The sequence below is a fragment of the Bos mutus genome, chromosome 20 (assembly GCF_027580195.1).
Source record: "Bos mutus isolate GX-2022 chromosome 20, NWIPB_WYAK_1.1, whole genome shotgun sequence".
In the NCBI taxonomy this organism is placed as follows: Eukaryota; Metazoa; Chordata; class Mammalia; order Artiodactyla; family Bovidae; genus Bos; species Bos mutus.
In genome coordinates, this window is record NC_091636.1 from 70,815,196 (window position 1) to 70,833,487 (window position 18,292).

Below are 18,292 nucleotides of genomic sequence, written 5' to 3' on the forward strand. Positions count from 1 at the left end.
AGCAGCGGAAGGGGACAACGTGGCGGGGACCCAGGGGGAGCGTCCCTGTGGTCCCGCCGCCGCGACGGGCTCTCGGCCAGGGCCTCGGCGCCGCTCGGGACCCGCCCCCAGCGGTTCGCTGATCAGACCCGGAGGGGGGCGCCGGGCGCAGCGCGCGGCGCGGGGCGGGCTGGGCGCCGGGGCGGCCTCTCGGCGCCCGCGGGGCGGGGCCAGCACACGCCCCTCCCCGGCCCGCCCGCCGTGAGCCCCCCCGCCCCGCCCGCCCACGTCATGCAGCCGCCCCTCCCGCGCCTGCGCGGCCGCGCGCCCGGCCCGCTCCAGCCGCCGCGCATCCTCGCCCAGCGCCCCGCGCCCCGCGCCCCGCTCCGCACCCGGCCCGGCGCCCCGCGCCCCTCGCGGCGGGCGGCGCGGCCATGAGGCTCCGGGGACGCGATCCTCGCGCCGCCCCCTCCTCCAGCGCTGGGGTCGGCGACGCGCGGCGGCAGGCGCCCCCGGGGCGGAACCCTTTCGTGCACGAGCTGCGTTTGGGCGCCCTGCAGAAGGCCCAGGTGGGTGTCCGCCGGGAGCCCAGGCCGCCCCGGGCCCGGGGCCGCGCCGAGGCTCGGGGATGCGCGGCCGGAGGGGGCCGGGAGGGGGACCTTGGGCGCGGCCCAGCTGAGCGCTCCCTGGGGCCCGCGACCGCCACCCTTCCCTGCGACCCGCAGCGCTCATCCCCCGCCGTCCGCGCCCCATCCCCGGTTCCCGCCGCCAGCGCCCAGAACCTGGCTCCGCATCCCCTTTCCCCAGGTCCTCGCACCCGGCTCGTCCCCCTTTCCCCGACCCCTGGAACCCCCCCTCCCGCCCACCCCCGTATCCCTTTTCCCTAGCCCCTGCATCCCGGCCTCGGAGCCACTCCCTGGTGGATGGGCGCCGCGCGGTCCGCGGTCCGGGCGCCCACTCCCGCCGTGTGCAGGCCCCACGCCGAACCGCAGCGGCTCCCTCTGGATGTGAGTTTGTCACTTGATGCGCTTCGTGTGTGGGACCTCGCTGCTCCCCAGAGTCAGTGCAGCAGCGGTGGGGGCGGGCTCAGGGGTCCTGGGGTAACGGCATAGGGGTTTTGGGGGGTTTCCGGCCTGCCCCGTTTCAACTTGTCCTGGGGGATCTTGGTGCTTATCTAGGGCCTGAATCGGTTACACACAAGCAGGTCCCGCCTGGTGAACAGTCCAGGCGCCTGCTGTCGGGCATGCTCTGTCTGTGGGATGCTCTAGCCCTGACTGGGAGGCGCTCTGGGGCGCCCCTCTCCATCTGTCCTGCCTTCCGCTGTCCCTGACCTGGCGGGCTGCTTCTCTGCCCTGGTGGGACCCCTGAGTGGACCGCGCCGACTCTGCTTGTGAGCTTGTGAGTCTCTGTAGGACTGCCCACAGGCCGGCCTGTCTGTGACTCCAGAACTACCTGTAGGAGGAGCAGAGAGTTCCTGGTTCTCCTGGGTGGTCTATCCCGCGGGGAGCACACCTCCGTCTGTGACAGAGCGTTTTGTAGGGAGATCGGGGTTTTTAACGTGTAGAGTAATTCATCTGAAGTAATGTTAAATCGAAAAGTTCTTGAAGTCAGTCTACGGTTGTCATTTCCCCGGACGCCTGCCTTTTTCTCTAAGTGCCAACTCAGCGGGCCTGGGCACTGGAGGCCCGCCCTGGCCCTTCTCACCGGCATGTGGCTGAGGTCAGGGAAGAGCAGGCGGGCCGTGTTCTCACCACCGGGCAGGGCAGGGATCCTTTGTGCGTCCCTGGTCGCCAGGCAGGGTTGGGGCCGAGTCCATGTTTCTGTCCAGAGGCCTGTGGCGCCAGGCCTGACGCAGGGTGTGCGGTCGCGGACTGTCCCCGTGCCAGTCCGCAGGAACGTTTTGCTTTTCACCAGCAGCGTCTTGCACAGCTTCTCCCCTTCATGTGCTTAGTTTGCAGAGCCGACTGGCCTGTCCATGCAAGGGCACCCTTCCTCTCGAAATCAGCACATAAACGGACCCCTCGATGTCCGAGACGATCCAGGGCCACTCGGAAACTCGCCTCCCTTCATTCTGAGTTGGGATTGACCAGTCTGGTGCCTGTGTTTACCTGTTGGCCTTTGCTGGGGGGGAGGGGCTGGCGCCTATCTGGGGATTAATGACCCCTGGGCCCATCTGTCATTTAACGGCAGATTTAGTGAGGAGCTTAAGCATCTCTTGGGACAGAAACCAGCAAGTTGAGATCCAGGAGCTGCGACTCCTGGGCCATCGGGCCTGCGCGTGGAGATGGTGCTGCTTCGCAGTTGGGCAGTGGTCTCCTGTCCCCCCTGGGTTTGGGGACTTCCCACTGGAAGCCCCGGGCCGAGCACACCCCGCAGCTCTGGTGCTTCCCCATTTCTGAGCCCCTGCACCGATGTCACGGAGAGTTTACTTCCTGGACAGCAGCCTGGTTTCCCGAACACCCTGGAACTGGGCCCCAGAGGTCACCAGGAGGGTAGGTCCAGGGACAGGCCTGTCCAGGGGGCCTGCGTGCAGCCTGATCACCCAGAAGCGGGTGGTCTTGGTCTGGTGACAGAGCAACAGCAGGTACCTGGGGGCTTGTCTGGATGCAGCCTTAGTTAGGGGGGCTCTCCGGGAGCGGGGCAGGGATGCTGCCGGCCTCTCACGAGGAGAAGTCTGATTCACATCTGTGGTTGCCCCAGTGCCCTGCCCCGCAGGCACACAGACCAGGCCCCACCCTCTCCCCCACGTCTGGGTGCTCCTTGCACCCACCCTGGGCAGCCCTTCATCCAGCCCCTCCTGGGACCCACAAGCCCTGCCTGGTGGGGCAGGGAGGATGGGTGAATGGGGAGGTGGCCTGGCCCGAAGCCCGTGTTCTCGGGGGCTGGCAATACCACAGCTGGGAGCGGATGCTGGGGGCCCTCCGAGAGCGCGAGTGTCCCAGGGCAGGACCAGGCTCGGCCCGAGGACCCTGTCACCTTCTGACGGCCAGGAGCACAGCCCTGGGACCCAGGCAGGTGAACAGCCAGGCCGTGTCCCCGCATCCAGGCGAGGGGCCAAGGCCCAGGCCCCGTGCTGTCCCTGGACTCCAGGCCACGTGGGCTGGCTCCGGGTGGATGTCTGACCTACCCGCTTTCTCCTCCGACCCGCCGGGAGCCTCCTGTGACCCTAGTGTCATCTTCTGGAAGGGTCCGCAAGTGAAACTGAGCTGCGGTTAATGATGGGGACTGAGAAGGGGGTTCAGGGTGGCGGGCCTCCTCCGCTCTTTCTGTTTATAAAGATTTATTTGGCCGTGCTGGGTCTTGGTTGCAGCCCGTGGGATCATGTTCCCACCCAGGGCTGAACCTGGGCCCCTGCGTGGGGAGCGTGTGTTCCCACCCAGGGCTGGACCTGGGCCCCTGCGTGGGGAGCATGTGTTCCCACCCAGGGCTGGACCTGGGCCCCTGCGTGGGGAGCGTGGAGTCTTGGCCTCTGGACCAGCAGGGAAGTCCCGGGGCTTTTCCCTAACCACGCTCTTCTGTCCTGGTAACGCGCAAGTGGACACGGTTTTCTCTTACCCTGCTCTCATCTCTGAGCGTGGAGCTAAGCACAGTCCGCCTCACTCCTCATTGATAAAGCAGGATTTTGTCCCCAAGAGCGGACCCTGCCCGCCCGTCCCCGCAGGCAGGCCCGTCCGAGGCGGTGCCCGGGGGTCTCGGCAGGGCCCCCACGAGCCCGTCACCCAGCTGGACCCTGCCCCCCGCCCTGGGACTGTCACCACACAGACAGGATGGGGCCCCCCGCCTCGGGGCCCATCACCACACGGACGGAACAAGGGCCCCCCGCCCCAGAACTGTCACCACACAGACAGGATGGGGCCCCCCGCCTCGGGGCCCTCAGCACACGGATGGAACAAGGGCCCCCCACCCCGGGGCTGTCACCACATGGACAGGACAGGGCCCCCCGCCCCGGGGCCGTCAGCACACGGACGGGACAACGGCCCCTTTCCCCAGCGGCCAGGCCCGAGCGGAGTCCTCGCGGGTTCGCTGCGGCCTCAGGGCGGGGCTTTCTGTGTCCCATAAATCCCTGACTCGGTGTGAGTTACTCTGAAAGGAGCCCAAAGGCAGTGTGTGTCTGGAAACCCCTTGTTGAGACATGGTGTGGCTGTGCTCCCAGAAGCCCGCCTCGCCGCCCAAACGTTCATGCACGTTCGCAGTGTTTTGCTCATTCACACACGACTCTGAGTTTGAACCACCCTCCAGCCTGTGAGCCAGTGTATGTGTGCCTGTGCCTGTGTCTGTGTCTGTGTGTGTGTGTCTGTGTGTCTTTGTGTGTGTGTGTCTGTGTATCTGTGTCTGTGTGTCTGTGTGTGTGTATCTATGTGTGTGTGTCTGTGTATCTGTATCTGTCTGTGTGTACGTGTGTGTGTCTGTGTGTGTATCTGTGTGTATCTGTGTGTGTGTATCTGTGTCTCTGTGTGTGTGTGTGTGTCTGTGTGTCTGTAACCGTGGCCGAGCGCCCCCCTCACTGCGATCTCGGCCTCCCGCCTCTGGGTCTCCCTCCTTGGGCACCGTGTCCTTTGTGGTGCTCTGCAGGGGTCCTGGGCGGGGGGCGGGAGGGGGGCACGTCCGGTGGTCTGGGGCCTTAACAGTCTCCGTTTCGTCTCAGAGATAGAGGCTCTTTTTTTTCTTTTTTTTAATATGTTTATTTATTTTAATTGGAGGCTAATTACTTTACAATACTGTAGTGGTCTTGCCACACATCAACATGAACCCGCCACGGGTGTACACATGATTTCTTTTCTCTAAAAAGTTAGTTGCCACTCCAGAGTTGTTTAAACACTTTTTTCCGGACCTTCCCGTCCCCGGGGGTGGGGACACACAGCTGGGCTTCGCCATGGGGGGCTGTACTTGGGGTCCCGAGGTCTGGAGTGGGAGGATGGGCCACTCAGCGGACCCCAACCCCAGCCACCCTCGGAGCCCACACTGGCAGAGCAGCCTTGGTGCCAGGACCACAGGGTGCTGACAGGCTGGGCCAGCCTTAGGTGGGGGCCTCTGCTCTGGGGGTCCGTTTGCCGCCCTGGCCAGCCCCGGAGGACGGCAGTCCCCTGTCCAGAGCAGGTGGCGTGAGCCCTCTCCGTAGCAGGTGGCGCGAGCCCTCTCCATAGCAGGTGGTGCGAGCCCTCTCCGTAGCAGCGGGCATTTCTCCCCAGCGGGGAGTCCCTGTCACTGCTCTACCTGTGACTCTCCACCTGACCCCGCCCCGGGCCCACCGGGCCCTCCAGCTGGACGCCTGTCCCCCCTCCCACCAGCTCCCTTCACGCTGCTGGTCGGGGGGCCTGCGATCACCCAGCGTGGAGCAGCTTGGTGGGACACGGGAACCCCCCCTCAAGTTTCCCCACTGTCCACAGAGGATTGACCCCCTGGCCGGGGGACAGACTGCCCGAACACCTCTCTCCTCCCACGCCCGTGACCAGGACCGCAGTGTGCCCAGTGGGCGCGGCACTGCCTGCAGCCAAGAGGGCAGAGTGGGGACGTTAGGTGGGGGGGTTCTGTCTGCTACTGGGGAAGTCCCCGCCTGGGGGTCACCTTCACCCGGAGGGGGTGTCCCGCCACTGCGATCAGAGCCAGGATGTGGTTGGGGGGAAACTCCTTGCATTTGGGGGGCGGGGACAGGATGTGGGCCTGAACCCAGAAATTTGGTTCAGGGCCTCTCCAGCCTGTGGGGGTGGGGTTGAGCTGAGAGGTTCGGTGAAGGGGACTCCCGGTACCTGAGGGTGGGTTGGTGTAGGAGGTGCCCAGCTGGGAGCCCGGGCCCCCACCCCTGCCCTCCTGCTCTGGGCAGGTATTTGCTAAACAGGTGAAACCCGCAGGAAATGCTGCAGGTCTTGAACTTCGAGATTCTTTTACTCAAACCCTGCAGTAAAGGGCCCTGTGGAGCAGGCATGTCCCGCACCCCCCTAGCATGGCCTGGCTCTGGGCGGCTCTGAGATGGGGGTGGGGGCTGGTCCGAGCTTGTCAGGCCCCTCCTCTGCAGGCGGCCCTGCTGCTGGGCTCTCTCCGCACCACCCTCCCCACCCCCCATTCCCATGGCTCCTGCTGTTGCTGGCCACCTGCCAGGGCACCCGCTTCAGACCGTGAACGTGTGGAACGCGTGTCCTTAGAGCCCCGAGGGCAGGGCTCCCGGGACACTGCCAGGGCCTTGCAGGTTGGTAACTATGGCCTCTGGCACTCAGACCCCGAGGTGCCTCAGCTGCCCCCAGTCCCCTGCTCCTGTCCCCCCAGGGAGACGATCCCTGAGGCGGCGGGACACCCAGAGCCCGAGCTTCTGACCTGTCTGTAAGAAGTGTGGCCTCCTGCGTCCATTTCTGCAGGTGAGGTGCTCAGGACCATGGACTTCGTATTCCAGGACGTCCCAGCCCCACCGGCCAGCTGCCTGTGGAAGCAGCTCAGTGGCTGCCGCATCTCTGAGCCCCATCTCTGGGGGACCGTCGGGCTCAGGAAGCCATCTTCCTGGGCACGGGCAATGCTGGGCTCAGGGGACCAGGCAGCCGCAGGAGGGCTCCAGCCTGGGGTTGGCTTCACTGTGAATGTCACGCCCAAAGGGGACAGGGGCTGAGGTCACAGTCACCAGGACCCCGGGACATGGGTCCTGAGAACCCAAAGGAGCTGAGATTTTGTACAATACTTGAGTAAGTTGGGAGAGCAAGAAGGCCTGAGAGGTTGCAGGCAGAGCCTGGAGGCCAGCCTGGTGGCCGCCCTGCCCACCCACTGGCCCACCCGCTCCTCCAGGCCCAGCCCCACGTGGTGAGCTCTCCCCTTGCTCCTCACATGCTTCCTTCCGTCTTCGCTTAAATCCTACCCACTATAATTCTAGAGGCCTTTCCCAGCTGCCCTGGAGATGTGGAGTCCACGTGGCAGGCTGCTGGCTCGCGGTGCCTGAGGGTTCGCCCCCACGCAGGCTCCTGTGTCCCGAGGGTCTGCCGGCCCCTCCGTGCGTCCAGCGCTGCCGTCTCTGCTGCAGTCCCCCGGAAGGCCCCAGTGGTCCCACCACGCTGACCACAGGCCCTGTTGTTGCTTTCCTGACTCCTTCCCCTGTGGACCGTGGGCCCTGCTGCCCCCGGCTGCCTACGGGGTCCAGGAACTCGGGACCTGTACGCGCTGGCCCTCTGAAACCATCGTTGTGGGGGCCGTGGGCCAGAAGGGCAGGATCGGCAAATGTGAAGGTGTGACCCTCCCGCCCCCTGCCCCAGACCGGTGGCCGTGCAGAGTCTCAGACTTAGGGGTCTGTTCCCCCAGGTGTGATGACCAGGGCTGCCCCTCCACGACCCCACCATCAGCTGCCATGTGCCAGGAGTGGTGCGTGTGGTCGTCCGGGAAAGTCGCTCTGTGGTTTTCTCTCCTGTGGGACAGGTTTGTAAACTTGGTGAATTACTGAAAGACACCCGTTCTGTGGAAGCCTGCAGCCTCAGCGATCTGCGCTAAGATTTGAGTTGAAAGCTCTTGAATAGAGACTGGGATGGTGGGGAAGTTGAGCCTGCCTCATGGTTTGAAAGAAAAAAATAGCTCTTTTAGAAAAGCTATATTTAATTTTAGATTTGAGTGGGAGCACTCAGAAGAAACAGCTTCTGTACGCAGTCAGCATGGGCTCTGAAAGGAGAGTTTTCCCAAGTGGAGGCACAGGTTATCCCCGTAGACACACAACAGGGAGGAAAATCCAAGGTCAGAAGACACTCACACATTAGTAAGAAAAAGACAGTGAACCCGGTGTGAATTTGGGCACAGGATTTCCCTCAATGTCAGACCCCAGAGGAAGCCCAGATCCCAGCAAGCATAAGGTGCCCCCTTGGCAGGGGGCGGGACCGGGATCTCTGGAGCCCACCGGCCCTCCCAGCGGCCCTCGCTCACTACTGACCCTGGGCCTCTGGCCACACGCGGCGTGTTGTCCGACAGCAGAGAGGAGCCTTACCTCGCGGTCAGGCGTGTATGATGAGGTGCAGCCCGCAGCCGGGGTTCCGACGGCCGGCTCTCCCTGTTTCAGTCTGCTTTCGCGTCTGAACTACTCGAGCTACTTGTGAGAAGGACTGCTTGTTTGCTATTTGAAGACGGTATACGGTTTGGACCGAAAGGCATTTTACCTTTCATAAAGGTGTTTTTGCAGATGGGGCAAGAGGAGGGGAGGCGTCTCCAGGTCGGTTGGCTGGGTTTGCACCTTACTGCTGGGCCCCCAGCTGGTGCTCCTCCTTTGCTGCTGTGAATTCAGGGGCCTGGGGCTGGGCAGTGCCAGCTGGTGGGACCCATGGGACCATCACTGTTACCGTGCCCCCTCTCAGGAGAAAACAGGTGAGGTAGACGTGTCGCTCTTTTCTCACTGCTGCAGAAGAGTGTTTCCCCGAGGCTTTGCCCACCTCCTGCCCCGCACGGCTGGGGTGCAGCCCCCCGCTGCCAGGACATCAGTGTTGCCTTGGCACTTCCAGTGTCTTCTGCCCACTCTGAATCAGGAGTCTCAAGGACAGCTGGCTTCATCGTTTTTGACTTGTTTTTTAATATAAGGTGAAAGTGTTAGTCTCTTAGTTGTGTCTGACTCTTTCCAACCCCATGGACTGTAGCCCCCCAGGCTCCACTGTCCATGGAATTCTCCAGGCAAGAAGACTGGAGTGAGTAGCCATTCTCTTCTCCAGGGAATCTTCTCGACCCAGGGATTGAACCCGGCTCTCCTGCATGCAGGCAGATTGTTTACCGTCTGAGCCACCAGAGAAGCCCTTTTTATTATAAGTGACAGCAAAAAAAAGAGGTGGATTTCCAGATAAGGCTCGTGTGTTTGTCCTGCGTGCCTCAGAGATCTTTCTGCAGAATTCGTGAGTCTCGTATCTAATCTGCTCCTCGCGGGACAGCCTGGAGGTGCCCACGACCAGCTCCCGGGGAAGTGCATGGTCAGCCCTGGAATCCACAGCTCCCTTGCCTTCAGTGCTGACCCCTGACCCCTGGTCAGGTCTGGATGACCTCTGCCCAGACCACAGCCCATCCGTGTGGCAGGTGGAAGGCGACTCCTCTGGTGTTTGGAGAAGGGCAGGGGCCAGGGGTCTGGCCCCTCACACTCTGGGGGTCTGGCACGGCCCTTCCCTGGAGCTGATGGGTGTGGGGGTTGGGAGCCCCTGTGGCGCTTTGGGGAAGACATCCCCTGAGGAGGTACCAAGATGGGGGAGGGGACCTGGGGCCTGAGGGTGACTGCAGCTCTGCGTGCAGGGTGGGGAGGGGGCCTGGGCTGCACCTTGGGGTGGGGGCATGCCGATTCTGAATTTGGGGGCAGAGCTGGGAGGAGTAGGAAAAAAGGGTATTAAATATGATGCCCAGGTGTGTGTGTGAGGAGCTGGCGGGGAGTTGGGGGGCGCCTAGGATGCTGGTTTGGGGCGGGTTTTCAGTGACCCCATTGATGCCGCTGGAGCCCAGGGCAGCTGGGACGGCAGTGTAGGGGTGTGGTGCCCATCTGGCCCACACTGTCCTGGACGTGCGAGTGCTTGCTGGAGGGGGTGGGTCCTGTCCTGGGCTCTGCCGGTGGCCCCTGCTCCCCAGGGAGGCCCCTCCTTCCCCCTGCCGCTCCTCAGACCCTGGCTTGTCTCTGACTAGCCTCCCTAGCTGGCCTCAGTTTCCCTGCCCGTCGGAGGCCACGCACTGTGGGTGCTTAACCATGAGGGTGGTCCACACTCCGCCTGCCTGGAAAACCTGCCTCTGAGCCCCGCTCCCCCTGTGGCCTGCAGCCTGGGTGGGGGCCAAGCCTGCTTGCCTGCGTCGCGCACGTGGTGCCCTCACCGTGTGGGAGCGGGGGACTGACTGGGGTCTCCTGGCGCCCGTGCCCTGGGGTCCTGGCTTCCTCCTGGACTGGGGAGACCATGGGTCAGGACGGCTTCTGTCCCCCGCGCCTTGGAGCCAAGCACCCTGGCGGCGGGCTCAGTGTGTCCCGGGCCCTGTGCTGCCTGTGCAGGTAGCACCCCCATTCATCCCCCTCCACCTGCCCGCCCAGGGTCCCCCCCAGCCACCCCCATTCATCCAGGCTCCACCTGCCCGCCCAGGGCCCCCCGGCCACCCCCATTCATCCACCTCCACCTGCCCGCCCAGGGCTCCCCAGCCACCCCCATTCATCCAGGCTCCACCTGCCCGCCCAGGGCCCCCGGCCATTCATCCCCATTCATCCACCCCCACCATCCACCTCCACAGGGCCGCCCCCCAGCCACCCCCATTCATCCAGGCTCCACCTGCCCACCCAGGGCCCCCCGGCCACCCCCATTCATCCACCTGCCCGCCCAGGGCCCCCCGGCCACCCCCATTCATCCACCTCCACTTGCCCGCCCAGGGCCCGCCCGGCCACCCCCATTCATCCAGGCTCCACCTGCCCACCCAGGGCCCCCCAGCCAGGAGAGGTTGGTGCCCTCTCTGCTTGTCCACTGAGGTCTGCTGTCCTTTTGAACACCAGTCCAGGCTGTGAAGCCATCCAGCTGGCTTGCAGAGGTCGGTCCTGTTTGTCTCTTACCCGTTCCCCCAAGTGTCACATCAGGGGGTGTCCTCTGAGGCCCATGTAGCTGGTGGCTCCTCCCCAGGCTGGTCCCTGGCATCCATCATGCGGGTGACGTTCGGTGCACCTGGCCAGGTGCCCATCCCGAGATCTCACCTGCTGCACAAAGGCCCCAGGGTCCTCGAGCCCGGGGCCGGCCCTGACCTGTTGCTCCTGGAGCCCCAGGAACACGTGGACCCTGGCGGTGGCTGTGGCCCCGGCTCAGCGCTCGGCGTCCACAGCGAGGCCGCGTGAGTCCAGGGCCGGCATGTCTGTGGTCCACACCCGCCTGTTGGCTCACGGACCTGACCCACCGCCCGAGGATGGTTTGTGGTGACCATGGGCAGATCGAGTGCCCGGCACGTCTGCTTCTGTTTCTGTCACATGCCGCTCAGAACCGCTGAGTGCAGAGGGCCGGGGACGTGAGCCGAGTACCAGTGTCCGCGGCCATCGGGCCCGTGTGTGGTCTCGCTGATGTTTTCCTCTCATCGTGGGAGGAGTGAGTGCATTTCCCTCCAGCCTCTTGGAGGTGCGTTTCCCTTGGGATGGCGGGATTTCCCTGCGCGGCCATGGCGCTGGGTGGGAAGAGGCCTTCGGGAGAGTCTGCTGTGCCCACGGTCACGCTGACCACCGTCTGGGGCGGCGCCGGCCCCCCCGTGCATCCGGCCCACGCATGTCCTGTCAGGGTCCCGCGCAGCTGACTGGGGTCCCCAGGGTGGGGGGCAGGCGCTGGAGGACACAGGCCGCAGGGCGCCCTGGGGCCCGTCCTCCCCCAGGACAGGGCGCGGGCCTCTGCAGAGGTCTTGGCTCTTCAGTAGCACGCGGGTGCCTCCATGCTGGTTGTGAAATACAAGGCACTTGGGCCGGTTGCACCTGGGTGATGCCAGTGACCCCGGTGGCCTGGGTGGGGTGGGGAGTGCTTGTCGGGCAGGTCTGAGCCTGGCATCAGACCGCGGGTGCTGCACGTGGAGCGCTCCAGACCCGTGGGCTCCACACGCTCGCTGTGAGCTGGAGAGCGTTTTCCGTCCAGAACCAGCGTTGCCATTTTCATGGTTCTTACTACGAGATGTTTTAAACACAGCCAGTGTTTTTGCTTGGGCTACCGGATCGAAGCGCCGCAGGGGGGTGGCTTCAACAGCAGGAGTTCATCCCTCCGTACTCTCGAGGCTGAAGCGGAGAGCCAGTGTTGCAGGCTTGGCTCCTCCCGGCCTGTCGCCTGGGCGCAGCGCTCAGCTGTCTTCCCGGGTCCTCATGCGGCTGCCCCTCCGTGCGCGCCCCCTCCGTGCGCGCCCCCTCCATCCGCGTCCCCTCCGTGCGCACCTGCTTGCCAGTCACATGAGATTAGGGCTGGCCCCGTGACCTTGTTTGCCTTAATCTCTTCTTTAAAGACCGAGCTCCAAAGACTGTCACATTGTAAGGTGCTGGGGGTCACAGCTCAGCCCCTAACACCCCCCACCCCCACAGCCCCCCCCGATGGCCTTTCTGGACCCACTGACCCCGCCCCCACGTCCCCTTCCAGCAGTGATCCGGAAGCAGTGCCCAGATGTCATCATTGAGCCCATAAAGATCCCACGTGTATCTGCATCTCAAGGACAAGAACATCTAGCGGTCACCATGCAGGCTGTGTTGCCCTTGAAGGCACAGTCTGCTCCTTGGCACTGGGGGCGGGCGCTGGGCTCAGCCATCAGGTGCCCGGTTCTGGGTCTTGGCTGCGTCTTTACCCGCCTCCACCCGCACGCACACTCTGACCAGAGGGTTTGATTTTTATCTCGCACTGAGTTTGGGGTGTCTGTGTTTGCTGGTGTGTCCTGTCTTCTGTGTCTTCTGGAAGCTGGTGGCCTGACCTAGAACTGGAGGGCTTCCGTTTCTCTCAGGCTATGGGCTGGTCTGGAGGGAGGGCTCTGGACGCCCATGCCAGCCCCTCTCGGGCACGTCTGCAGACGCGCCCCTTGGCTGGTGCCACAATCAGAAATGAGTCTTCTAGAGTCGTCCAGAGGCAGTTGGTGAGGCTGGGGTGCATGTGTGTGGGCGTGGGCGTGTGCCTGTGTGCTTCCCCCAACACGTGGACTGTTCCTGTGGCTCCATCTGCGTGGAGCCCTGGGTCCTTTCGCTGAGAAGCGGGGCGCCGGGCTTGGACAGATCACTACTGGGACCCGCTGTGCCAGGGACTCGTGGTGAAGTGTGCTGGCTGAGAGCGGGTGGTGCGCCTACCGCTCTGGGTTAAACGACTGACTGACAAAATGGACGTGCTGGGAACACGCACGCCCAAGTCTGTTCTTGTTGAGCCCATTTTGTTCTGTTTACACCAAAACCATTTTGTATCAGGGTGTAGCCGCTTAAGTGTTGCTCGGGTGAACAGTGAATGGACTCAGCCATCCGTGTGCATGTATCCATTCTCCCCCAAACCCCGCTCCCATCCAAGCTGGTACATAACACTGAGCAGAGTTCCATGTGCTGTACAGGAGGTCTCTGTTGGTTATCCGTTTTAAATACAGCAGTGTGTATGTGACATTTGGATGGTTTCTCGTGAGCGACCTCTGATAGTTGCACTGAGTAGCTCAGCCCAGAACCCTGAGTGTCGCCCTCATGTGGCCTCCGAGAAGGGTGACCACACAGTCAACCTGGCACTTTTGAGGATAGTGGGCTCCTGATGATGGCGGCGGGGGCGAGACTGTGGGCTGTGTCTCAGGAGGGAGGCAGGTCCCAGCTTCTCAGGAAGCCAGGCCCTTCTGCACCCCGTGAGCTCCAGAGGTGCCCGCCTCCTCCGGGCAGCCTTCACAGCCCAGCGTGCTTCCTGCCTGCCCGACCCTCTGCGGACCCCGGGCAGGTCTACAGCTCAGGCCTCGTTCTCTCTGCACCTGCCTGTCCTTGTCTGTGGGTCAGGGCTGCGTGATCACTCACACGTGTCCTCCCCCTGCTGGCTGCAGAGCTCAGACACCAGGCCCGTGTCTCCGGGGCACACAGAGTGGGCACAGGGTGCGTTCCCCGGGGGGCAGACACGGTCACGTGTCACGTCCATGGGAGTGACCGGTGAGCCCTGTTGTGTTCAGGATGCTGTCCACTCGTTAACCTGCAGCTTCAGCGGTGGTGTTTGTCCCAGCTTTGGGGCTCCCCCTCCAGACCTGCTCACCACTCCCTGTTGGCGCAGATGGACTGAGGTGCTGCCTCCGTGGCCTGGGCGGGGCGCTGCCACTGCTGCTCTTCCCGAGCTGCGTCGTCCTCTGTCACCTGGAGGAGCAGCTGCCCTGGGCGTGTCACTGTGCGCCCGTGAGCGCTCTGAGCGTGGCGGCCCCCAAGCTCCTGTGCACCCCGCTGTGTGCTTGTGCTCTGACACAGGCAGCAGCTTGAGTGCCGGGGTCCAGCCCCGGTGGATCCAGGGAAATTCGAAGGGGAGACGGCTTCGGCGATCAGGATACGATAGCTTTAATTAAATATTAATTAGAGATATAAAGAGTAATAGAATAAGGATAGTTCAGTAGGAAAATTCAGTGGAGAAAAGAGGCTGAATAACTTGGTTTACGTGGAAAGCTAATAAAATTCCAAAATAAGGAATTTACGTCACCTAGCCGCAGGCATCCTCCCGTTCTCCCGAAGGAGAGGAGACACTAAGGCCTCCCCGGTCAGATCTTAGAAGCCCAGGCAAAATCAGTAGGCTTGACGAGCGTCCATGCTCCAGATGGGAATTCAGCCAGAAGGTGAGAGAAAAACGACATGGGGAGACCAGTCTTTCGAGGAACTGATCCCAACTCTTTATTTTCCAGGGTCTGTTTTTATACTGAGATGTTATACAAAAGTCACGCGGGGTCAGCAGTCCTGACTTTATTAAAATCAGGTGCTTCATACAGATGTATACAGAGGTCTTAGGGGTGTTACATCATCTTCTGGCCAGGGGGCCTGCTGACAATTTATGACCCTCTCCTTGTGACAGTGGTCAGTCAACACTTATTTCTCTGTTTTGTTCTTAAAACAGACGCCACCTTCCGAAGGTACCAGATAAAGTTACATTCTTATAGGGTGAGGGTGTAGTGGGTTTTAATTAAGGAAAGAATTTGCTTAGCCTAAGGTCTAATGTGATTAATATCAAGGGTTAATATTTATGTCTCTTATATGTTAGTTATATTCATTAATGTGTATAAGGGGCAAGGGATATGGAGATGTAAACATTGGCTCAACAAATGAAAAACCCTTCACCAATACAATTTCTAATCAGCCTACTATACTATACTAATAGTTTTCTAACTTCTCTAAAGAACCTGTTTTTAGAAGGTTTAAAGCATCTCGTGCCTCTCACAGTTGGGAGGATGTGAGCAATCACATGTGGCCAGACAAGCCTGTCAGGCAGGCTAGAGAACCTTCAGAGGAGTTTGTAGGTTGAAACACTCCTATCATACCCAGGAATTATTATTAACTGGAGCTCTAAGTTAACTGCTTCTCCGAAAGAGGTGGTGGGGGACAGCCCCCGGTAAAGTCAGAGGTGTAGGTGAGAGCACAAAGTAGTAAAGTAGGCAGGCTCTGGTTATGGGGGTAGATGCTCGAGAATTTCCAGGGGGACTCCTGAGACTCGATCCCGCCTTTGCGTATGTCGAGCCTCCTTCCTCATGACCTTTGCCACAGGCGGAGCTCCTCACGCCGGCTCCCGGCACTTGAGGGTCCATTTGTAGGGACACACAGGGGACTCTCCCTGGAGGGGCTGGCAGCCACAGGCCGTAGGCGGAGCAGGCTTGAAGCACAGTCCCTGGTGGGCCCTGGACGGTCTTCTAGACAGGCAGCCTGAGAGGTGGGGCCAGTGGCCGAGGAGGCGGGGTGTCTGCCCTCTATTTCTTTGCAACAAAGTTACAAGATAATAGTAAGAGTTCAAAAAGATATACCATTTAACCTAAATTTTAACAGGAAGGAAAGGCTATGTTTTAAACTGCTGCTGTTGCTGCTGCTAAGTCGCTTTAGTTGTGTCCAACTCTGTGCGACCCCATAGATGGCAGCCCACCAGGCTCCCCCGTCCCCGGAACTAGTGGAGTCGAATTTAAGTACTTATAGAAAGCGCCGTTCTCCGTGTGAATTGGGGGAGATAAGGTACTTCTGAAAATAACGCTCCAGGCTCTTCCCTCAAGAAGTTAGAACAGCAGAGTAAACGTGAGTGGAAGAGAGAGGCGCCTGTGAGATCCAGAGTTCGTGCGGCTGAACGGTCACAGCAGGGACGAGCGACAAACTGCACGGGTGGCTCTGTGAGCAGGTTGGTAGAGGAGGGGCCCGTGTGTCCTCTCAGCCTGAAACATCTGAGAAACACAAATCACGCGAACCGCAGCCCGGGCGTCAGGGCAGGGTTCGTGTAACTCCAGGCCAGCGGCTTCACGCGATGACCCTGAAGATGAATGACAGGAAGTCCAATGGGAAGAGCGCCTACTAAGGACCCCCAGAAACTTCCTCCCAGGCGAAAACGCAGGCATAGCTCCAGAAGGTGGGAAACCCAGGTAAACAATTTGAAAGCATGGGAACAGCCATCAGAAAGCACCGTAGGAATTCCCCCAACAAGGTGGGCTGGTTTCTGGTGTGGTGTCCTTGCTGCAGGACTCCCCTGAGGACGGCAAGGTGGAGGTGGTGGCCAGGCTGGCCTTCCAAAGGCATGTCTACAGACAGACTCAGCGAGGCCTTCAGAGAGGTGCTTCCCACTGCTGGAGCCGAGGCTGTGATAGAAAAGCGTGAGTCATGAGGACTGGGTGACAGACGAGCACATCCTCTCCCCGCAGGACACAGGGATGAGGTGTGGCAATGTGACCCCTTCATGTTGACCCCAGAACAGGACCCTTAGAAATCTGGGATGGGGGGGCACCTTCTCACCAGCATGGTCCTGGAGTGGGACACACACCCCCACTTCACAGGAAGCGCGTCACGACGGAGCCGGAGTCGCGGCCCCTGTCCCACCCTGCGCTAAAACTGGAGGGTCGTCCTGGGGACCCTGGCCCCTGAGGGCAGGGGAGGAGAGACAGTTCAAAGTCGTGTGGTTACCGAGTGCAAGTTATCATGCCTGCTTCTGTTGTTATGAAACAGCGGGGAGGTAAGGAGGTAAAGTGAAAAGGCCAGTAATCTTGCAGACATCTCCTGGCAGGGCCAGCCTTGGGGAGGGCCATGTTAATTCCTTCTTTCCTGTAACCTTCCACAGGTGGGCAGGGTTCTGTGAGTCAGGCCCTTATATATGGACAGAATCCTTTTAGTGAAGAAAAGCAACAGGAAGCAAAGGTTAAAGTAATAAAACAATTCCAACGAGGAGTCAGGATTGGCTCCCAAAACAGCAGTGTGTGGAGACGGCCCACACTGGCCTCGGGCAGCATAGGCCACTGTGGCTGCATGGCGTGTGTGATTGAGATGCGCTGTGTCTGGATCCCTGGACATGATGGGGGAGAGAGTAAAGCGGCTCATGCACTTTGTCCTGAGTGCTCAGATGATGGAATTTCAGGGGTGTTGGCTTAAATTAACTGCTCGCTGAATTGGTTTCATCACCTTTGTGTTTTTAAATGTGGCTGCAAGAAAATGTAAAATGACTCACTTGGCTCGCGTTGTATTCCTCTGCTGGCCTTGATGGAGACCTCAGGGATCAGGGATCCGTCAGGCTGCGGCTCTGCAAGTGGCAGAGACCAGCGGGGGCGGGGGTGGGGGCCAGCAGTGAGCTGCTCAGACCTGGCTCTCTTCCTGTCTCTTCTGTCTCCTGTGCACCAAACCTATGTAGCTCATGTGTGTATTCTTGCAAATCATCAAAAACTGCACCTATTGGTCATGAGGCTCTGTGAGTCTTGAGTCTTTTCATCACTCCGCCCCCTCCCCATTTTCTAATCAGAATTTCAAGTTCATCACAAAACTCACTGGTCCTGAGCATCCCCCTCCCCCCACCACGTGGAACCAGAGCGTCTTTTGTACTGGACCTCCCGCACAGCTGCCCATCCACTCGGCCTCCGCTGACCCCGTGGGTCCACCCTCACCAGCCCCCACAGACTTGTGGCTGTCCCCCTCTCCTGCAGGGCCTCCTCTCCCCACAAGCCCGAGCCAGCCTTCCCTGTTGCCGGGAGCCGGTGAGGCATTCCGCTCGTGACAAAGGTCATGAGGAAGGAGGCTCGGCATACGCAAAGGCGGGATCGAGCCTCAGGAGTCCGCCCGGATATTCTCGAGCATTTTCCCCCAAAAAACCAGAGTCTGCCTACTTTATTGCTTTGTGCTCTCACCTCTGACTCTACTGGGGGCTGTCCCCTACCACCATCTCGCTCTCTCTGTCAAAGAGTTAACTTACAGCTCCAATTAATAAAGTTCCTGGGCAATTAGGAGTGTTTAAATCCAAACCCCTCAGATGGCTCTCTAACTCACCTGACAAGTTTACCCGGACTCCTACAGCTGTGCATACGATTGTTTACAGTCTCCCAGCCTCAAGAGGCATGGGAAGCTTAAGATATTCAAATAGCTTAGAGCCTCTCAGAGAGTTAGAAACTGTCAGAATAAACTAGTAAAGGATTTCATTGATGAGCCAATGCTTGTTGCCAAGTTTTCACATCCCCTGAATTGTATCCTTGAATATGTATTAATTAATAGTTGGTATGTAGAAAAAATAAGTAGTGGCCTTGGTGTTAGTAACTTTAGACCCTTAAGGTAATAAATTCTTTTCTTTGTTGTAAACCCATTACACATCCGCCCTATAGGAATGCAATTTTATCTTTGGAAGATGGCGCCAAACCTTAAAATAATTACTCTTAGAGAAAATAAGTCTTTGTTAATAAGTCCTTGTCAAGAGTCATAAAATGTTAATAG

General features: G+C 60.5%; 1 protein-coding gene across 1 annotated transcript in view; it reads left to right on the plus strand.

The window, feature by feature from the left end:
* Nucleotides 1-282: 282 nt before the first annotated feature.
* Nucleotides 283-18,292, plus strand: part of LPCAT1 (lysophosphatidylcholine acyltransferase 1) — a 41,242-nt gene continuing 23,232 nt past the window's right edge. Inside the window, exon 1 of the mRNA XM_070357761.1 lies at nt 283-548. Within this exon, the coding sequence (XP_070213862.1) occupies nt 414-548 (135 nt within the window). The 5' untranslated portion in view covers nt 283-413. The remainder of the gene's footprint in view (nt 549-18,292) is intronic.